The 23,624-nt window shown below is 38.5% G+C and overlaps 2 gene segments (V, D, J or C); one reads left to right on the top strand and one right to left on the bottom strand.

Moving 5' to 3' along the window:
• LOC134478922 (immunoglobulin kappa variable 4-1-like) overlaps nt 1-23,624 on the bottom strand; it is an 801,643-nt gene that overhangs the window by 593,151 nt on the left and 184,868 nt on the right.
• On the top strand, nt 18,532-19,376 carry LOC134486791 (immunoglobulin kappa variable 4-1-like). The segment is given in 2 exon segments: nt 18,532-18,610; nt 18,815-19,376. Coding segments are annotated over 2 exon segments (480 nt in total).

Here is a 23,624-nt window from a genome sequence, read left to right as displayed (position 1 = left end):
GCAGCTTAGGATTTGTGTACAAATTCCCCTGTTATATTATTCCCAGAACTTGAATGTTACAAGTTCTTCACTGGTGTACATGGTCCCTTACTTTTAGGGACAGCGGGAATAATCTTGGGAAGAATTGGATTAACTTTTCAAGAATTTATTGTGCATGCAGGTATAGTAGGTATGGATAACAAGTAGGAAATAAAATTATGGGATATGTGAAAAAAAGAGATGCAAGTTGATGAAGGGGATAGAATTGCTCAACTGTTTTTCCTTACATTAAGGGCAAGGTTGATTCGGTAGAAAGGATGCTGGCTTTTGGAAGTATTGGAAACCACATGTTCTGACAAACAATGGTTAGTGATCAGACACACAAATTGATGCTACAAATGAATGTTGTTGACATAGAAGGTTTGATGGATACAGGAGCTTATTTTAGTTTATATACATTGCCAAATGTATTAGAATCCAGATTGGCCACTTCAGACAGTTTATAAACAATTTATAGAAAATGTTACGTTATCACAAATAAGACAAAGTGTACGATGGATTACTTGTGTGGGATCAGAAGGGCAAACATGGAATTTGAGTCCTTATTTGGCTGACATACCTAACAATTTATGGGGAAGGGATCTTTTACAAGAATGGGGCACTTAAATTAATATTCATTCAAATCCAGGAAAAGCAAATAAAGAAAGTAGCGGTAATATGGTGGATGATCTCGGGAAAGCTATTGATACAGGTGATAGAGAACAATTGCAAGCTATGCCAATGTCTAGAACACAGGACATCACTGCGATTGAATTTCAAAAGTTATATGCTGGCGAGGATGTGGAGAAAGAGGAACACTCCTCCATTGTTGGTGGGATTGCAGACTGGTAAAACCATTCTGGAAATCAGTCTGGAGGTTCCTCAGAAAATTGGACATTGAACTGCCTGAGGATCCAGCTATACCTCTCTTGGGCATATACCCAAAAGATGCCTCAACATATAAAAGAGACACGTGCTCCACTATGTTCATCGCAGCCTTATTTATAATAGCCAGAAGCTGGAAAGAACCCAGATGCCCTTCAACAGAGGAATGGATACAGAAAATGTGGTACATCTACACAATGGAATATTACTCAGCTATCAAAAACAACGAGTTTATGAAATTCGTAGGCAAATGGTTGGAACTGGAAAATATCATCCTGAGTGAGCTAACCCAATCACAGAAAGACATACATGGTATGCACTCATTGATAAGTGGCTATTAGCCCAAATGCTTGAATTACCCTAGATCCCTAGAACAAACGAAACTCAAGAAGGATGATCAAAATGTGAATGCTTCACTCCTTCTTTAAATGAGGAAAAAGAATACCCTTGGCAGGGAAGGGAGAGGCAAAGATTAAAACAGAGACTTAAGGAACACCCATTTAGAGCCTGCCCCACATGTGGCCCATACATATACAGCCACCCAATTAGACAAGATGGATGAAGCAAAGAAGTGCAGACCGACAGGAGCCGGATGTAGATCGCTCCTGAGAGACACAGCCAGAATACAGCAAATACAGAGGCGAATGCCAGCAGCAAACCACTGAACTGAGAATAGGTCCCCTATTGAAGGAATCAGAGAAAGAACTGGAAGAGCTTGAAGGGGCTCGAGACCCCCAAAGTACAACAATGCCAAGCAACCAGAGCTTCCAGGGACTAAGCCACTACCTAAAGACTATACATGGACTGACCCTGGACTCTGACCCCATAGGTAGCAATGAATATCCTAGTAAGAGCACCAGTGGAAGGGGAAGCCCTGGGTCCTGCTAAGACTGAACCCCCAGTGAACTAGTCTATGGGGGGAGGGCGGCAATGGGGGGAGGGTTGGGAGGGGAACACCCATAAGGAAGGGGAGGGGGGAGGGGGATGTTTGCCCGGAAACCGGGAAAGGGAATAACACTTGAAATGTATATAAGAAATACTCAAGTTAATAAAAAAAATATATTTCTAAAGTCAAAAGTTATAAAAGAGATTCCAACAGCTTTCCCCACCCCCAATGGTTATAAAACCAGCCTCTCTGGTGAGAGCAGTGGTCCATAACAACAGAAAAATTGTAGGCACTAGGACAACTGGTATAAGAGCAGCTGGATGCTAAATATATAGAAGGGTTTACCATCTCCTGGAATTCCATTGTTTGTTGTAGAAAGAAATCAGGTAAATGGAGGATGACAATAGAAAAAGTGTTGCTTTCTCAGTACCTACTTTGAATAACCATTCACTAAAGAGATACCACTGCAAGGAACTTCCACAGGGAATGTAAAATTTTCCAATTACATGTCAACATTTTATGCAAAAACCCTTATAAATTATTTGTAAGCAATTTCCTCAATTTGTCCTTTATCTCTATAGGGAAGACATTCTGTAGGCTGATTCTGACAAAGATGTTTTAGAGAATATACTTAAGGTAACACAAAGAATTCTGCCATGCTAGTGGTTACAGAAGAATAATAACAGATTCACTTTTTTATTTGGTTTATAAAGTCAGTTAACAAAAATTTGGCTACAAAAGGTACAGATTCATAGTGAATAACTGTGAATTCTTAATGATTTTCAAAAATAGATGGGAGTCCTTCAGAGCTGGTCCTGTGCCACAGCTCTCAGTATCCAGATCCTGCCAGAAGAGAGCTGGATTCTTAGAAGGGTTGAGAGTCCTGAGAACACAGGTGAGACCACCACTTCTGCTTACATTCCAAGCCCAAGAGGAACTCACATGTTGCCCTCAGAACACAGGATTCAAGGCAAAGTCTGGGACAGGACCTTTCTGGTTTCTTCCTGCTCCCTGAGGTGACCTTATGCCGCAGCTCTTTGTTCCAAGATCCCACTGGGAGAAAGCTGGAGTGTCAGAAGTGCTGACAATCCAGAGAGCATAGGTGAGACCACTTCTGTTCACATTCCTGACCCAAGAGGAATGGAGTCCTGCATGGAGCCCTCAGGACACAGGAACTGAAGAGCAGTGTGGGATAAGTTCCTTCTGGTTTCTGCCTGTGCCCAGAGCTGAACCTGTGCCCCAGCTCTCTCTTCCCAGATCCCCCTGGTAGTGTGCTGGTCTCCCCTTAGTGCTGACATGCAGGGTTACAGGAGGGTCAAGCCAGTGTAGACAGCAAGGCCAGCTAACTCCAGGGATAAAACAATGCCAAGAGGCAAGGGCAAGCACCCAAGCAACAGAAACCAAGTCCATTTGGCATCACCAGAACCCAGTTCCCCCACCACAGCAAGCCATGGGTACCCCAATACACAGGAAAAACAAGATTTAGATTTAAAATCACAACTCATGCTGATGTTAGAGGACTTAAATAGGACATAAATAACTCTCTTAATTAATGCAAGATAACACAGGTAAACAAGTAGATGCCCTTAAAGAGGAAACAGAAAAATCCCTTAGAGAATCACAGGAAAATACAAACAGTTGAAGGAAATGAAGAAAACCATCCAGAATTTAAAAATGGAAATGGAAACAGCAATGAAATCACAAAGGAAGACAACCCCAGAGAAAGGAAAACTAGGAAAAAGATCAGAATTCATGGATAAAAGCATCGACAACAGATTATAAGAGATAGAAAAGATAATCTCATGGGCAGGATGTACCACAAAAAATTAACACAACAATCAAAGAAAATGGAAAATGCAAAAGGTTCCTAACCCAAAACATTCAGGAAATCTAGGACACAAAGATACGATCCAACCTAAAGATAATAAGTATAGAAGAGAGTGATTATTCTCAACTTAATGGGACAGTAATTTTCAACAATATTATAGAAGAAAACTTCCCTAACCTAAATAAAGAGATTCACATGAAAATGTAAGAAGTGTACAGACCTCCAAATAGATTGGAACAGAAAAGAAATTCCTCCTGTCACATATGGTCAAAACAACAAATGCACAATCCAAAGAAAGAATAATAAAAGTAGAAAGGGAAATAGTTCAGGTAACATATAAAGACTAACCTATCAGAATTAAACCAGATTTCCCAACAGAGACTATGAAGTCAGATGATCCTGGAAAGATGTCATCAAACCCTATGAAAACACAAATACCAGCCCAGAATACTATATCCAGCAAAACTCTCAATTACCATAGATGGGAAAAGCAAGATATTCTGTTTCAAAAGACAATCCATGAAAATCTCCAACACATGGAGGGAAACTACATTGAAGAACATACAAGAAAGCAATCAAATTTCAGCTAACATAAAAGAAGAAAGTTACAAAAACCTAGTTCCACCTCTAATAATAGAGATAGCAGGAAACAACAATCAATATTCCTTGCTATCTCTTAACCTCAATGAACTGAGTTCTTCATTAACAAGATATACACTAACGGACTGGATATTTAAAGAGATCCCAGCATTTTTGTGCATAGAAGGAACACACCTCAGTGACAAAGAGAGATACTACCTCAGAGTAAAAGGCTGGAAAACAATTTTCCAAGCAAATGGTTCCTTGAAATAAGCTGGAGTAGCCATTCTAATAACAAATAAAACTGACTTTCAACTAAAAGTCATCAAAAAACCATGACACTTCATATTTACCAGAGGAAAAATATACCAAGATGAACTCTCAATCCTGAATCTCTATGTTCTAAGTGCAAGGGCACCTACATTCATAAAAGAAGCCTTACTAAAGCGCAAAGCAGACATTAGACCTCACACAATAATAGTGGGAGGCTTTAATGCCTCACTCTCATCAATGGACAGATCCTAGAAACTGAAACTAATCAGAGACACAGTGAAACTGACAGAAGTTATGAACCAAATGGATTTAACAGATATCTATAAAATATTTCATCCTAAAACCAAAGAATATATGTTCTCCTTAGGACATCATAGTACCTTTTCCAAAATTGACTATATTATCAGTTACAAAAAAAAAACTCAGCAGATACAAGAAGATTGCAAGAATCCTATTTATCCTATCAGATCACCATGTACTATGAGTGTTCAATAACAACAAAAACAAAAGAAAGCACACATACACATAAACAATGCTCTACTCAATTATAACATACACTAACAGCTTGACAGCACATCTGAAAGCTCTAGAAAAATACACCCTAGAGGTATAGACTGCAGGAAATAATTAAACTTAAAGCTGAAATCAACCAAGTAGAAACAAAAAGAACTATACAACAAATTAACAAAACCAGAAGCTGGTTCATCGAGGAAGTCAACAAGATAGATTAACCCTTAGCCAGGCTAACCAGAGGGCAAAGAGACAGTATCCAAATTAACAAAATCAGAAATGAAAAGGGAGACATAACAGAAACTGAGGAAATTAAAAAAATCTTTGTATCCTACTACAAAAGCCTATATTCAACAAAACTAGGAAAACTTGAGGAAATAGACAATTTTCTAGAGAGATACCAGGTGCCAAATCTAAATGAGGATCATATAAATCATATAAACAGTTCTATAACTCCTAAAGAATTAGAAGCAGTCATTAAAATCTCACAACCAAAAAACCCCCAGGACCAGATGAGTTTAGTGCAGAATTCTATCAGAACTTTGAAGAAGACTTCACACCAATATTTCTCATAATATTCCACAAAATAGAAACAGAAGGGACACTAACCAATCCCTTCTATGAAGCCACAATTATTCTTATACATAAACCACACAAAGGCCAAACAAAAAGGAGAACATTAGAACAAGTTTTCTTATGAATATTGATGCAAAATTACTCAATAAAATTCTCGCCAACCAAATTCAAGGACCCATCAAACTGATCATCCTTCATGATCAAGTAGACTTCATCCCAGGGATACAAGGCTGGCTCAATATATGGAAATTCATCAGTGTAATCCACTATATAAACAATCTCAAAGAAAAAAAACCTTATGATCAACTCATTAAGTGCTGCAAAAGCATTTGACAAAATTCAACACCTCTTCATGTTAAAAGTCTTGTCAAGATCAGAAATTCTAGGCCCATACCGAAACATAGTAAAAGAAATAGACAGCAAATCAGTAGCAAACATTAAACTAAACAGAGAAACATGTGAAGCAATCCTACTAAAATTGGATAGTAAAATTGGATAGGCGGCCACTCTCTTCCTAAATATTCAATACCATACTCGACGTCCTACCCAGAGCAATTAGACAGCAAAAGGAGGTCAAAGGCATACAAACTGGAAAGGAAGAAGTCAAAATTTCACTATTTGCAGATGACTATCAGTTGAAAGTTGATTTTATTTTATATTAGAATGTCTACTCCAGCTTGTTTCATCGGACCATTTGCTTGGAAAATTGTTTTCCAGTCTTTTACTCTGAGGTAGTGTCTGATTGTTATTGATGTGTGTTTCCTGCATGCAGCAAAATTCTCGGTCCTCTTTACATATCCAGTCTGTTAGTCTATGTCTTTTTATTGGGTAATTGAGTCCATTGATGTTAAGTGATACTAATTAATAGTGATTGTTGTTTTCTGTTCTTTTTGTTGTTAGAGGTGGTGTTAGATGTTTGTGTGCCCCCTTCTTTGGTTTTGTTGCAAGGAGATTACTTTCTTGCATTTTCCAGGGTGTAGTTTCCCTCCTTGTATTGGAGTTTTCCATCTATTATCCTTTGTAGAGCTAGATTTATAGAAAGATATTGTTTAAGTTTGCTCTTGTCATGGAATATCTTGGTTTCTCCATCTATGTTAATTGAGAGTTTTGCTTGACACAGTAACCTGGGCTGTCATTTGTGTTCTCTTAGGGTCTGTATGACATCTGTCCAGGATCTCCTGGTTTTCATAGTCTCTAGTGAGAAGTCCGGTGTGATTCCGATAGGTCTGCCTTTATATGTTACTTGACCTTTTTCCCTTACTGCTTTTAATATTCTTTCTCTGTTTTGTGCACTTTTGTCACGGAATATCTTGGTTTCTCCATCTATGTGAATTGAGAGTTTTGCCTGATATAGTACATGGGCAGGCAATTGTGTTGTCACACAGTCTGTATGACATCTGCCCAGGATCTTCTGACTTTCATAGTCTCTGGTGAGAAGTCTGGCATAATTTTGATAGGTCTGCCTTTATATGTTATTCAACCTTTTTCTCTTACATCTTTTATTTTTTCAACTTTATTAAATTGGGTATTTCTTATTTACATTTCAAATGTTATTCCTTTTCAGGGTTTCCATGCCAACATCCCCCTAACCTCTCCCACTCCCCTTCTGTATGGATGTTCCCATCCCAATCCTCCCCACCTTGCCACCATACCCCCTAGAATCACATTCACTGGGGGTACAGCCTTGGGAAGACAAAGGGCTTCCTTTTCCACTGGTGCCCTTACTAGGCTATTCATTGCTACCTATGGAGTTGGAGCCGATGGTCAGTCGATGTATAGTCTTTGGGTAGTGGTTTAGTCCGTGGAATTCTGGTTGGTTGGCATTGTTGTTCATATGGGGTCTCAAGACCCTTCAGCTCTTTCAGTCCTTTCTCTGATGCCATCAACAGGGGTTCCCTTGTCAGTTCACTGGTTTGCTGCTGGCATTTGCCTATGTATTTGCAGCATTCTGGCTGTGTCACTCAGAAGAGACCTACATCCAGTTCCTGTCAGCCTGTACTTCTTTGCTTCATACGCCTTATCTAGTTTGGTGGCTGTATATGTATGGGCCACATGTGGCGCAGGCTCTGAATGGGTGTTCCTTTTGCCTCTGTTCTAAACGTTGCCTCCCTATCCCCTACCAAGGGTATTCTTGTTCCCCTTTTAAAGGACGAGTGAAGCATCCACATTTTGGTCATTCTTCTAGAGTTTCATGTGTTCTGTGCATCTAGGGTAATTCAAGCATTTGGGTATCAATGAGTGCATATCGTGTGTGTTTTTCTGTGATCGGGTGACCTCACTCAGGATGATATTTTACAGTTACATCCATTTGCCTATGAATTTCATAAAGTCATCTTTTTTGATAGCTGAGTAGTAATCTATTGTGTAGATGTACCACATTTTCTGTATCCATTCCTCTTTTGAAGAGTTCTTTCCAGGTTCTGGCTATTATAAATAAGGCTTCTATGAACATAGTGAAGCATGTGTCTTTGATATATGTTGGGACATCTTTGTGTAAATGCCCGAGAGAGGTATAGCTGGGTCCTCAGGTACTGCAATGTGCAATTTTCTGAGGAACCTCCAGACTGATTTCCACAAATGTTTGTACCAGTCTGCAATCCCATCAACAATGGAGGAGTCTCTTTCTCCAAATCCTCACCAGCATCTGCTGTTGGGAGAGTGTTTGATCCTAATCATTCTGATTGGTGTGAAGTGAAATCTCAGGGTTGTTTTGATTTGCATGTCCCTTATAACTAAAGATGTTGAACATTTCTTTAGGTGCTTCTCAGACATTCGGCATTCCACAACTGTGAATTCTTTGTTTAGCTCTAAACTCCATTTTTAATAGAGTTATTTGTCTCCCTGTAGTCTAACTTCGTGAGTTCTTTGTATATTTTGGATATAAGCCCTTTATCAGTTATAGGATTGGTAAAGAACTTTTCCCAAACTGTTGGTTGCTATTTTGTCCTAAAAACAGAGTCGTTTGCCTTACAAAAGCTTTTTAGTTTTATGAGATCCCATTTGTTAATTCTTGATCTTAGAGCATAAGACATTGGTGTTTTGTTGAAGAAATTTTCTCCAGTGCACATGTGTTTGAGATTCTTCCCCACTTTTTCTTCTATAAGTTTGAGTGTATCTTGTTTGATGTGGAAGTCCTTGATCCACTTGAACTTAAGCTTACTAAAGGGGAAAACATGAATAGATCAATCTGCACTCTTCTATATTTTCACCATTTGCTGAAAATGCTATCTTTTTTCCATTGGAGGTTTTGGCTCCTTAGTCAAAAATGAAGTGACCATAGGTCTGTGGGTTCATTTCTGGGTCTTCAGTTCTATTCCACTGGTCTATCTGCCTGTCTCTGTACCAATACTATACAGTTTTTATCACTAATGCTCTGTAATACTGCTCAAGTTCAGGAATAGTGATTCCCCCAGAAGTGCTTTTACTGTTGAGGATAGTTTTGGCTATCCTGGTTTTATTGATATTCCAGATGAATTTGCAAATTTTTCTGTCTAACTCTTTGAAGAATTGGATTGGACTTTTGATGGGGAGTGCATTGAATCTGTAGATTGCTTTTGGTAAAATGGCTATTTTTACTATATTAACCCTGCCAATCCATGAGCATGGGCAATCTTTCCTTCTTCTGAGATCTTCAATTTTTTCTTCAGAGGCTTGAAGTTCTTATCATACAGATCTTTCACATGCTTGGCTAATGTCATGCCGAGGTATTTCATATAATTTGGGACTATTATGAAGGGTGTCGTTTCCCTAATTTCTTTCTCTGCTTGTTTCTCTTTTGTGTAGAGGAAGGCTACTGATTTATTTGAGTTAATTTTATACCCAGCCACTTTTCTGAAGGTGTTTATCAGGTTTAGTAGTTCTCTGGTGGAACTTTTGGGATCACTTAAATATACTATCATATCATCTGCAAATAGTGATATTTTGACTTCTTCCTTTCCAATCTGTATCCCTTTGATCTCCTTTTGTTGTCTGATTGCTCTGGCTAGAACTTCAAGAACTATATTGAATAAGTAGGGAGAGAGTGGGCAGCCTTGTCTAGTCCCTGATTTTAGTGGGATTGCTTCGAATTTCTCTCCATCTAGTTTAATGTTAGCTACTGGTTTGCTAACTGTATATTGCTTTTACTATGTTCAGGTATGGGCCTTCAATTCCTGTTCTTTCCAGGACTTTTATCATGAAGGTATGTTGAATATTGTCAAATGCTTTCTCAGCATCCAATGAAATGATCATGTGGTTTTTATCTTTCATTTGGTTTATATAGTGGATTACATTGATGGTTTTCCAAATATTAATCCATCCCTGGTAGCCTGGGATGAAGTCTACTTAATCATGATGGATGATTATTTTGATATGCTCTTGGATTCGTTTTGCAAGAGTTTTATTCAGTACTTTTGCATTGATATTCATAAGGGAATTTGGTCTGTTTCTTTGTTGGTTATTTGTGTGGTTTATGTATAAAAGTAATTTTGGCTTCATAGAGGGAATTCGGTAGTACTCCATCTGTTTCAATTTTGTGGGATAGATTGGATAATATTGGTATGAGGTCTTCTATGAAGGTCTGATAGAATTCTGCACTGAACCCATCTGGACCTGGCTGCTTTTTGGTTGGCAGGCTTTTACTGACTGCTTCTATTTTCTTATGAGATTTGGGTTGTTTAAATGGTTTATCTGCTCCTGATTTAACTTCAGTACCTTGTATCTGTCCAGAAAATTGTCTGTTTCCTCCAGATTTTCAAGTTTTGTTGAATATAGACTTTTGTAGTAGGATCTGGTGATTTTTTGAATTTCCTCTGATTCTGTAGTTATGTCTCCCTTTTCATTTCTGATTTTGTTAATTTGTATGCAGTCCCTGTGTCCTCTAGTTAGTCTGGCTAAGATTTTATCTATCTTGTCTATTTTCTCAAAGCACCAGCTTTTGATTCTGTTGATTCTTTGTACAGTCCTTTTTGTTTCTATATGGTTTATTTCAGCTCTGAGTTTGATTATTTCCTGCCTTCTACTCCTCCTCGGTGTATTTGCTTCTTTTTGTTCTAGAGCTTTTAGGTGTGCTGTCAAGCTGGTGATATTTGCTCTCTCCTATTACTTTCTGCAGCCACTCAGAGCAGTGAGTTTTCCTCTTAGCAAAGCTTTCATTGTGCCCCATACGTTTGGGTATGTTGCACCTTCATTTTCATTAAATTCTAAGAAGTCTTTAATTTCTTTCTTTATTTCTTCCTTGACCAGGTTATCATTGAGTAGGGCATTGTTCAACTTCCATGTTTATTCATTATTTCTTTCATTATTGTTATTGAAGACCAGCTTTATCCCGTGGTGGTCTGATAGGACACATGGCTTGGTTTATTTCTATCTTTCTGTATCTGTTGAGGCCTGTTTTATGACCGATTATATGGTCAATTTTGGAGAAAATACCATGAGGTTGTGATAAGAATATATTCCTTTTTGTTTTAGGATAGAATTTTCTATAACTATCAGTTAAGTACATTTGATTCTTGACTTTTTTTAGTCTGTCTATGTCTCTGTTTAATTTCTGTTTCCATGATCTGTCCATTGATGGATTCAACAGTGGAGTGTTGAAATCTCCCACTAGTATTGTGGGAGGTACAATGTGTGCTTTGTGCTTTAGTAAGGTTTCTTTTATGTATGTAGGTGGCCTTGTATTTGGAGCATAGATATTTAGGATTGAGAGTTCATCTTGGTGGATTTTTCCTTTTATGAATATGATGGTTCCTTCCTTATCTTTTTTGATGACTTTTGGTTGAAAATCGATTGTATTCGGTATTAGAATGGCTACTTTCGCTTGCTTCTTTAGACTATTTCCTTGGAAAATTGTTTTTCAACCTTTTACTCTGAGGTAGTGTCTGTCTTTGTCTCTGAGGTCTGTTTCCTGTAGGCAGCAAAATGCTGGGTCCTCACTGTGTATCCAGTTTGTTAATCTGTGTCTTTTTTATTGGGAATTGAGTCCATTTATGTTGATATATATTGAGGAATAGTGATTGTTGTTTCCTGTTATCTTCGTATGTGGAGGTGAGATTATGTTTGTGTGCTTGTCTTCTCTTTGCTGCAAAATGATTAGTTTCTTGCTTTTTCTAGGGTATAGCTTGCCTCCTTGTGTTGGACTTTACCATTTATTATCCTTTGTAGGGCTGGATTTGCAGAAAGATATTGTGTTTATTTGGTTTTGTCATGGAATATCTTGATTTCTCCCTCTATGTCAATTGAGAGTTTTGCTTGACACAGTAACCTGGGATGTCATTTGTGTTCTCTTAGGGTCTGTATGACATCTGTCCAGGATCTTCTGGCTTTCATAGTCGCTTGTGAGAAGTCTGGTGTAATTCTAATAAGTCTGTCTTTATATGTTACTTGACCTTTTTCCCTTACTGCTTTTAATATTCTTTCTTTATTTCGTGCATTTTGTGTTTTAACTGTTATGTGACAGGACTTTCTATTCTGGTCCAATCTATTTGGAGTTCTGTAGGCTACTTGTATGCATATGGGCATCTCTTTCTTTAGGTTAGGGAAGTTTTCTTCTATGATTTTGTTGAAAATATTTACTGGTCCTTTGAGTTGGGGGTCTTCACTCTCTTCTATACGTATTATCTTTAGGTTTGATCTTCTCATTTTGTCCTGGATTTCCTGTATGTTTTGGGCCAGTAGCTTTTTCCCTTTTACATTATCTTTGACAGTCGTGTCAATGGTTTCTATGGAATCTTCTTCTCCTGAGATTATCTCTGCTTCATGAGATAGAAGAGAGAATCATTCTCCTGGTGATGCTCGTGTCTATTGCTCCTTGTCTCTTCCTTTAGTTTTCTATATCCAGGGCTGTCTCCCTTTGTGCTTTCTTTATTGTTTCTACTTCCATTTTCAATTCCTTCACCTGTTTGGTTGTGTTTTCTTGTAATTCTTTCAGGGATTTTTGTGTTTCCTCTCTAAGGGCTTCTACTTGTTTAATTGTGTTTTCCAGCGTTTCTCTAAGGGAATTCTTTCTGTCTTTCTTAAAGTCCTCCATCATCATGATCAAATGTGATTTTAAATCTAGATCTTGCTTTTCTGGTGGGTTTGGATATTCAGTGTCTGCTTTGGTGGGAGAATTATGCTCTGATGATGCCATGTAGTCTTGGTTTCTGTTGCTTGGGTTCCTGCACTTGCCTCTTGCCTCAGGTTGCCTCTGGCATTATCTTGTTCTGCTATTTCTGACAGTGGTTTGACCAACCTATAGGCCTATTCGTCAGAAGTGCTGTAGACCTATTTTCCTGTTTTCTTTCAGCCAGTTATGGGAACAGAGTGTTCTGCTTCCAGGCGTGTAGTCGCTCCTATGTACTAGCTTTTAGCTCTTCCTGTTGGCATGTGTCCTGAGTCCACCAGGCAGGTCACTTGGAGCAGAAAATTGGATCTTACCTCTGGTTTCAGGCCAGAAGTCTCTCCCCGGGATTAGGTTTCAGCTCTTCATGAAGGCAGTAACCAGAAGTGCCTGCCCCTCCTTCTCCAGCGTCCCTGTGTACAGGGGACCCAGATGGCACTAGACGTTTTTCTTTAGAGTCCAAAATGTGGGCAGAGAATAGTCTCCTCTGGTTTCCCAGGCATGTCTGCCCCTCTGAAAGTGTAGCTCTTCCTCCCATAGGATTTGGGTGGAGGGAGCTGCTTGCCTTCAGCTCTGCTTGCCTTCACAATTGTCCCTTCAGATCTGGGCACAATTTGGACCGTAGGGGTCCTGCGGCTTGAGTGCCCCTATCTTCCTGTGCCCAGAGACCCTATACAGCTTTTAATATTCTTTGTTTTGTGCATTTGGTGTTGTGAATGTTATGTGATGGGAGGAATTTCTTTTCTGGTCCAATCTATTTGGAGTTCTGTGGGCTTCTTGCATGTTTATGGGCATCTCTTTCTTTAGGTTAGTGATGTTTTCTTCTATAATTTTGTTGAAGATATTTACTGGCCCTTTAAGTTGGGAGTCTTCACACTCTTCGATACCTATTATCCTTATGTTTGATATTATCATTGTGTTCTAGATTTCCTGGTTGTTTTGTGGTAGGAGCTTTTTGTGTTTTACATTTTCTTTGATGGTCATGTCAATGTTTTCTTTGGTACCTTCTTCTCCTGAGATTCTCTCTTCTATCTCTTGCATTCTGTGGGTGATACTTGTGTCTATATCTTCTGGTCTTTTTCCCAGATTTTATCTCCATGGTTGTTTCCCTTTGTGTTTCTATTGTTTATTCTATCCTTTATTGTTTCTATTTTTATTTTAAAATTCTTGGACAGTTTTGTTCAATTACTTCACCTGTTTTGTTTTGTTTTCCTGTAATTGTTTAAGGTTTTTTTTTTTGTGTTATCTCTTTAAGGGCTTCTACTTGTTTCCCTGTGTTTTGCTGTATTTTTTAAGGGAGTTATTTATGTCCTTCTTAAAATCCTCTATCATCATCATGAGTTGTTATTTTAAATCCAAATCCTACTTTTCCTCTGTATGTGGGATCACCAGTATCTGCTTTGGTGGGAGAACTATGCTCTGATGATGCCAAGTAGTGTTGTTTTCTGTTGCTTATCTCCCTGTGCTTACCTCTCACCATCAGATTGTCTCTGATGTTAGCTTATTCTGCTGTCTCTGATAGCGGCTTGACCTTCCTGTATGTCAGTATGGCAGCAGTCTTATAGACATGTTTCCTTTTGTCTGGATCCAGAATCTGAGAGCTATTCCTGGGTTTGTGTGTCCTAAAGTCTACAGAGGGTTGCTTGGAGAATTGAATTGTTTTTAACTCTCGGGTGTGTTTATGCTCCAGGTAAAAGGATTATAGCTTTATGCTTGGGCAGAAACTGAAAGGGTCCTGCCCCTGTCTGTTCCTATGTTCCCATATACAGGGGGCATTACACAGGTTCCTCTTGGGCCAGGAATGTAAGAAGAAGTGGTAGTTTCCCCTGAACTCTCATGATTGTGCACACTTTGAGACTACAGCTCTTCCTCTCAAGGAATTTGGTTAGAGAGATCATTTGGACCAGTTCAGTTCAGTTCATTTCTGGGTGCAGGCAGAAACCAGAAGGTTCCTGCCATGGACTGCTCCTGTAATACTGTATCCAGAGGGTACTAGACAGGTTCCTCTTGTGCCAGGAATGTGAACAGAAGTGGAGGTCTCCCCTGCACTCTCAGGATTGTCTGCACTTCTGAGAATCCAGCTCTCTCCTCCATGGGATTTAGGTACAGAGGGTTGTTGAAGCAGTTCAGTTCAGGGTATAGCCAGAACCATGTATGTATTTATATTATCTATATTATCAAGCATTATTTGTTAAGACATAAAATTTTAATTTATGTCTTTGTGTATTTCTCTTTGTGTGTATGGCACATATGTGTGGGATATTTACTAAATGAACCATAAAATAGAGTACTAGATCCCCTGGAACTGGAGTTAATGGGGATGGGGAGGCTCCAGATATTAGGGCTAAAAATAAGATGGAGTTCTCTGCAAGGGCAGCTTGTGCTACTAATTGCTGAAGCGTCTAAATCATATATTTTAAAAAGCAGTAATTAGAATGAACTAGTTTTATTTGTTTATTTTCAAATATGAAATCGTGTTATGTATCACATGTTAGCTTAAAACTTGCTTTGTATACCAAGATATCCTGAACCCATTCAAATTTCCATGTATCATTATCTTTAGTGTTGAAATTTCAAGTGTTTCCTACCTTGTATATATTACCAAAAATAATATTTATTAATATTTTATTTGAATATAAAAATCCCCCCTGTGTACTATCTCCTGTTACTGATATTGGATAGACACAACCAGATGAATATCCAGAGAGTAAAAGATATATAATTCAAGAGCAAAGCAAACTACAGTCTTCTATTTTGCATCCAAGATTCACTTTCCCTAGGTCTCTAGGCATGATAGATGAAAGGAAGCGGCTGCTGTGTCTCAGGAGCTCAAGTCTTCATCTTCAGACTTCCTGGTTCCAAAGGTGGAAAGAAATTTATCTGTGTTCTTATGAGTTGGCTGCTTTGTAGTACACTTTAAACTACAACCCAAGGAATCAAATGAACAAGGACATGTTTTGCAAACCATATTCTTGGGAAAAGGTCTAACTAAGAGCTGTCACATAATTTTTATGTATAATCACAGAACATCATGGAAATTTTACATTCCAAGACCATGTGATCTCCCCTTACAATTTGTGAGAAGCCCATGCTTAGCAGCATGAGTCTTCAGATTTGTCAGATCCCATCACCATGTGCCCAGTTTGAATGAGCAGCACAGTCTGAGTTCACAGCAGCTGTCACAAAGCAAAGTATAAAGACAAGATCTAGAGCTCATGATAACTTGTTAGAAACTGATGGGGATATTTACTCTTCTGGTATATTCTTCAGTTTGAGAGGGAACTATTTTGTTCATTAATTAATTAACAAATTTCTCCTCTGAGAAAGGGATGGTCCCCATCACACAACTCATCTCAGAACTGTGCACAGTCTTTCCCATTGGAACCAGAGAAGGCAGCCCAATTAGTGGAACAGGGTCCACAGTTAGGCAACAGAGTCAGGTAGGGTAATTGCTCCAGTTATTGGGGGAATCCTATGAATACCAAGCTTCACATCTGCCACATAGGTGCAGGGGTTGGGGAGAAGAAACTAGGTTCAGCACATAATTGTTATTTGGTTTGCTGTTCAGTCTCTGAGAGCTCCCTTAAAGGCCCAAGTTAGTTGACTCAATTGCTCTAATGGAGTCACTATTCCCTCAGTGTCCATCAATCCTTCCCCTAACGCTTTCACAAGAGTCCTTCAACATTGTCTAATCTTTGACTGTTGGTCTCTTCATTTGTTTTAGCTAGCTGTTGGGTGAAACCTCTCAGAGAACAGTTAAGCTAGGCTCCCTCCTCCCCTTACTGTCCTCCCCATCTCCTGCATGTTGGGTTCTCTAGCATGCTCAGTAGCAGTGAGGTCTGGACTGTCCCTGCCGTGCTCCATCTTCAGGTCCACAAAGCCACCTGCAATCCTGGAGGCCTGCAGCCATAAGGGAATACAAGTGAGACACTAACACAATTCCTGAATGTTGGCCCCTGCAGGAAAACACAGCAGTGAGCTCCTCCTCCTATACTATCTGAGTTTCATGTCCTGAGGCACAGTTCTGCCTGCTTCCCTGGAGTCCTGCTACTACCCACGACCTGACCTCATCTCCAGCAAGCCCAGCATCTGTGTGGTTTTCCCTGTCCTCTGTGTTTCATCTTCTGAATCACACTTCTTCTGGCAACCCAGTACACTAGCAGCCATCAGGGACTACCAGTTTTGCTTCCACCACTAGAAGCCTGCTGCAACCAGGAATATCCAGAGGCCTGAAGCCATCAGTGACTACCAGCTCTGCCTGTATTTCTGGAAGCCTGCTCCCACTCAGGACAAGCAGCTCTATCAGTGATCCCAGTGGCCTGCTGCCATCAATGACTACCAGCTTTATTTATATCCCTGGAGACCTGCTGCCCTCAGGGACAACCAGGCCTGCTGACACCAGAGATTGGAAGCTCTCTTAATCTACAAACGATCTCTATGTTATGTTGGTATGTTAACACTTTATAAAGGAGATCTGAACATACTTTTACAAATCATTTAATGTTTTATACCTGAGAAGTTACTGTATGAAATGATTTAATTAATGCAAAATAGAAGAAAAATGCATATTGGTTTAATGCACATTTAATTTTGATAATATTCTGGCTTAATATTAGCACATTAAAATCAGAGGAATAATTCATTTTGGATATCAAATACCATGAGCTGTCTTGTAGTCAGTTGAATAATGATATATATCTGGAAATCTTGTCTGCATGCATAGGGTAACCTTGTCTAGAATTCATGTACCCAAGTCAGGCTTTACTCTGAAGGATCTCCTGTTTCTGTGTCTCCAATTCTAGGATACAGATATGGATCTCACTCTTTATCATGATACTTAGTTTCCTTTTCCGTTTCCTGTACAGAAAACATCTCACATACTCTTATAATTCACTAACCTAAATTCAGATTGTTCATCATGTCTGTTACTGCTATTGATTTTCCCTCACACTCAAATATTTTTTCTCCTTTAGATGTGAAAAATCTCTGATGTTGTGGTGTACCGGTCTTTGTAAAAATCATTAATTGATTTAGGGTTGCTGTGCCCCCTTCTAGAGAATTTTTGAAGAGTGAGCAAGACCATATTTATTCAGTTTTAATCCTGTTTATTTCTGGAGTTCTCTAGTTTTTGCCTTTGTGGAATAAAACCTTTGGGTAGTGCTGGTCTCCAGGCATGATGAGCTGAAGACACCTAGTTTGTTTTACTCATCATCATTTCTCCAAACTGCAAATTCTTTTTAAGTTCCCTGAAGTTTTGGGAAACATGATAGTTAGTTTCTGTTTTGTTTGCCCTTTACAGTGAATTTAAAGCTTCTCTTATCCTAGGCTTAAGCTAGTGGCCCGCAGGATTTCTACAGAGATAATTTGGTTTTCTACTTGTATCTCTTTCCCATGTTTATCTCAGAAGTTGAAATCCAAATGTGTGAGGCAGTGTTCATTTTGTCATTACAAGAGTTGATATGCAGATGGGAGACAATGAACAAATTATCTTCAATTTTACTGTCATCCTTACCATTACTATATTTTATAGGATTTTTCTCTTACTTTGTTTCTTTCTTTTACACTTGTGATTTTTTTGAGCTATCTTTGTTTTCTAGAATGGGCAGTCTGAGATAAGTCTCCTAAAATTTCTACAAAAGGCACCTAATTTAAATATGCCTTGGATTTTAAACCCAAACCTATTAGATCTTGTAGTAGATTTCTGTTGGTGATGAGGAAGGCAATCACTTTCAGAGTTTTCTTATGCTCTCTCTGAAGACATTTTTGCCTGTCGATTGACAACAACACTCACTCACACACTGGGCTGACATCTGCTTTGTATTTCCTGTCTGCTTTGCATGTATCCTCGAGTCCAGTCCAGCTCTCAGAATTTAAAAACCAGGCCTTTGCAATGTGACTGATCAGCATCAGACAGGCAGGGAGAGCAAGATGGAATCACAGACTCAGGTCCTCATATCCCTGCTGCTCTGGGTATCTGGTAAGAAATTCAAAGTATTAAAATCTTTACAAACTTTCATCTTTGTAATAAGAAATCTACAATGTGTGCCATTGTGTAATATTTCTTACTTAATAATTTTGTGACATTATGACATTATAAAGACATTTAAATGACAAGTTTCAACTGTTATTATAAACTATGTTTGGGCATGTATGCATTTTCACTGCCTATTCATTGTTGCAGGTACCTGTGGGGACATTGTGATGACCCAGTCTCCCTCCTCCCTGGCTGTGTCAGCAGGAGACAAGGTCACTATGAGCTGCAAGTCCAGTCAGAGTCTTTTTTCCAGTGAATACCAAGGGAACTACTTGTCCTGGTTCCAGCAGAAACCAGGGCAGTCTCCTAAACTGCTGATCTCCTTGGCATCCACTAGGGAAACTGGTGTCCCTGATCGCTTCATAGGCAGTGGATCTGGAACAGACTTCACTCTGACCATCAACAGTGTGCAGGCTGAAGACCTGGCTGTTTATTACTGTGAGCAGTACTATAGCTATCCTCCCACAGTGCTTCAGCTTCCTACACAAACCTCCTTGAGAGTTTCAACAGCTGTGTACACCATCCACAGCTCTGGGCATGGCGAGTTCCCCCTTCTGCCTGAGAGCCGGGATGCCTAAATGGTGAAGAAAATGTTTATAGAGCAGTAAAAAAATAATGTTTTCACTTCCTCTTATTTTTTTTTTTGGTTTAAAATTTCTATACACAAAGGAGAATAAAGAAACAGTAGTAATTTTCTATTCTTTCTGAAACAATTTACCACAAACTCTTTTCACTGAATATGATGTTTTTATATTTTTATAGTTCTATAAATCTGGTATCTAATTTAAGGCTTATGGACTGATGTGATGATATTGGTAAACTGGTTTTGATTAGGAGTATATAGAAAAAATTTGTTTCTTGCTTTTCTAGTTCCTAGAGGGTTTTCTTACTTTCTTAGTGATATCCATTTTTGTGTGACATTTTTCATTTTCTGAGTCTTTTATTTAGTTTTTATTTAATTAGCTATCTTTTTGTACATGTATTCATCTCTCCCCTGTGTATGTGTGTATGTGTGTGTACACATGTAGATGAATATGTGTAGTGCCATATCAGAGGTCAGAGGACAAATACAGTTTGATTCTGTTTTTGCCAAGAGGATTGTATAGCCTCAGGGCTGATGCTAGATTTGGTGGCAAGCGCCTTTGCCCTTTGTGCAATGTTGCTGCTTCTTAAAATTCTTATTGATATGTCCTCATCTGACAGAAGTTTCAAAACAGAATGGCTTTCAAGTACATCATATATTTTACCTTATCCACTAAATCAACCCATTTCCATTTCCTTTACCTCTTCTTATAGTGGGACTATCTGTAACCCACCAGCAACATAAATATTGAAACAGAGGCTTTTTAATATTTTGGAGCTCAGGCCTTTTGCTGGGCAGTCTCTCAGCTACTCTAAATTGATTAGTTCTGTCACTAAGTCACTCTACATGGTCAGCTCTAACTGTGCTTGGCTTGGTTCATCTGTTCACTTTTGTGTTCATTGGCTGAATCTACCACATGTCTCTTCTTCCAGCATTCCTCTCACTGCTGGGAAATTCCACCTTCTATTTCCTGTTTGGATATGGTTTTTAGATCTTTGTTATAGCCAATTAGATAATATTTTAGATTGCCTTAGGAATGTAGGGAAGAATAAACATTTAAAAATAGAAAACCCAATATGGGCCATAGAAATGTCAATACAATAGTCAATACAGCATTTACCTATCTGACTGGGCATAATTAACCATGGAACGTACAGAGAGATGCTTTTACTCTATGAATCCCAACTTGTTATTTTTTCTTTCTAGTCTACTTCTCTTCCTGTTCCCCTTTCTCTCTGCCTCTCTCTCATTCCCTCTCTCTCCTCCTTCTATCTTTAACACATATACACATATACATACATATGTACACATACATACACATATATATGCATACACTAATAAACACCACACATATGCATATCTACACATGTATAAACATACATACATGCAGATATACAGAGATGTACACATACACATACATATGTATACATATATAAACCCATACACATGCACACATAAATAAGCACCAACGTATGCATATTAACACATGTATCACATACACACGTGCACACACATACAGAGATCGACACATATACATTCATACACATTACAAAAATATGTTTATGATCTAAAAAAGAGAAAATATGAAATCTCTTATCTTTGTTTCTAGGGCCATGTATCACACTGAAATCTTTTATCTGCTTTTGACTGTGGAGACTGAGATACTAGATACAACCATTCTGAGTATGATCCAAATGAGGACAAATGCTCTGTCTTTAGAATATCTGCTTAGTTCAGCATTGGATTTTGGAGTAGTATAAGGGATGATTCTGCTTATTTTCAATGATCTGTGTTCCCTGTCTTCATATGATTTTCCTAATCTTAGCTCTTTACGACAATTATAGATTTGGGGTGATGATACTCAGTAGATACTTCTTGAAAACAAGCACAAACCATACTCTACAACTCTTGAATAAGATCCAGTTCCTTTGTCTTCTTGCTAAGGATCACAATGTGAAAACACTGTTGCTTGAAACTGTTGCTATTGTCGAGATTTGAAAGTGTTCCAAAAAATCTTGAATTCTTTTCAGTAGAGTATCCATAGAGTACTTTTTTTTGTCTTTCAGTTTTAAAAATTGTTTTCGGAGAAGCAGCAGAGGTAAGGTGATATATATATATATATATATATATATATATATATATATATATATATATATATATGTGTGTGTGTGTGTGTGTGTGTGTGTGTGTGTGTGTGTGAGAGAGAGAGAGAGAGAGAGAGAGAGAGAGAGAGAGAGAGAGAGAGAGAGAGAGAGAATATGAAGTTAAGTGGTTACGGGGGAGGAAAGAATCTGATGGTAGGAAAGGAAAATATGATCAAAATATATTATATAAAGGTTTTTCTTTAAAAAGGAAACCTAGTGAAAATTGAACAGGGTTGTTCTAACATCTCTTAGGATGTGTTTGAGCTTCTTTGTGAATGGTTTTGCCAACTCCATTGACCACTGAGTTGAGAGCAGGTGTCCCTCTGATGATTAGCTTTACTGAGCTGCTTTGCATGTCCAAACATTAGACAAAGGCCCAGGATGCTCAAAACAACTTCAAAGCATGTGACCAGTTCTCAGAAACAGGGTCAGCTGCTCTCCTGCTTTGGATGCTGCTCTCAGTATGAGGTGAGACAGTGCAGCAAAGCATTGTGAGCTTCTACTGTAGCTATGTGTGTTTCCCACGTCTCTAGGATCTTGATAATAGGAATCATGGCATTTTAAATTTGTTTTTAACCATCACATTTTTTCTTTTATTTCCGAATAGTTCACAGTGATGCTTTTACCTGTTGTCACAGGTGTCATATGTATCACAATGAGATGGTTTCAATATGCCTGTAATGGTAGTGTTTGCATATTTATAATTCCAGGCTCTACCTGGGACATTGTGCTGAAGCAGTCTTAAGTTTGCAAGGTTTAGTCTCTGGAACAAATGGACACAATATCCTGCAAGTCCTGTGAGAGCACCAGTGACACACTGGATAATAACGGTATGCAGGTGGTATCAACAGAACCCAAAATAGCCTCACATTGTCCTGATTTATGAAGCATTCAGTGTAGAGTCTGGTGCTTCTGTCAGGTTCAGTGGCAGTTGATCTGAGACAGATTTCATACCTGCAGAGGCAAGTGATTATGCAAGCTATGTCTGTGAGCAAGGTTTGGATTTTCCTCCACAGTTCTCTATATCTAAGCAAAATCCTCTTGGGCCTGTTGCTTAATGAGATTTCAACTCTCACATGGTTCTTTCTCTCTAGACATCTCTAGCAAAGATCTGCAGGTTTCTTGAAAAATACTGACTAAATTTATGCTAACTTGGTACACAATGGAATCATCTGAGAGTAGGGAACACTGATTAAATACCTTCACAAAATTGGTATATAGGCAAACCTGTAGAGCATTTTCTTAATTAGTAAAAGATGTGAGACTACTCCTAAAATATCAGCAAGGCCGTACCTAAGTTTGTGGTTCTGAGTTTGTAAGACAGCAGGCCATGTGAGCAAGCCTCCTCAGTGACCTCTGCATCAAGTCCTGCCTCCACGTTCCTCTCCTGACTTGCTTGAGTTTCTGTTCAGACTTCCTGCAGTGATGGACTATGGATGTTGACATATAAGGCCAATAAACCCTTTCCTCCCTATATTGTTTTTGTTGTGGTGCTTCTTCATAAGAATAGTGACCTAAGACAAAAAGTAAAACCGTGAAATATACAGTGTTTATAACAGTGTGTACATGCTATAAATAATTTCGTTACAAAATTCTGTTCTCTATTCAAAATTTCAAAGAATTTATTTGAGATTTTTTTTATTTAGTTGGTGATACTATTACACTTGAAAAGAATTTCCCCATTCATTTAAAATAAAAGAACTTCATATACTTAGGGCTATTAGTTGTTTGACTAACTTTCAAATACAAAGTATATTCTCACCCTAATGTTTTTTCATTATACATACATACAAACACACATACATACACATACATACATACATACATACATACATACATACATACATACACACCTCTAAAGATTTGAGAAAAGGTCTCATCCCATAGTCTAAGCTAACTGGACTGCACTATAAAGGCCAGTCTAGATTTGACGCTATGGACTATGTATGTGCCCTTTCCTCCTGAGAGCCGAGATTCTAGGTTCATGACATCATGCTCAGGCCTTTTGAATTTTTAGATGATCTTACTTTGCAAGTGAGGTAATTCCAGGTGACAGGGTATGAACAGCCACAATCCCTGGAAGTTTAGTTATTTCAATCCTTTTGTCCCCATCTTGGTAATTCATATCTTCTCAATAGGAGATCGACTTCAATGATATGATCCTTTACCAGAAGTACACTTCTGTATTTTTCAATTCTAGAGTCATAGCTCACTACATAGGAAAGTGTAT

Source organism: Rattus norvegicus, chromosome 4 (genome assembly GCF_021556685.1).
Source record: "Rattus norvegicus strain SHRSP/BbbUtx chromosome 4, alternate assembly SHRSP_T2T, whole genome shotgun sequence".
Taxonomy (NCBI): Eukaryota; Metazoa; Chordata; class Mammalia; order Rodentia; family Muridae; genus Rattus; species Rattus norvegicus.
Note: the sequence above shows the minus strand (reverse complement) of the source record. Positions and strands in the feature narration are given on the sequence as shown.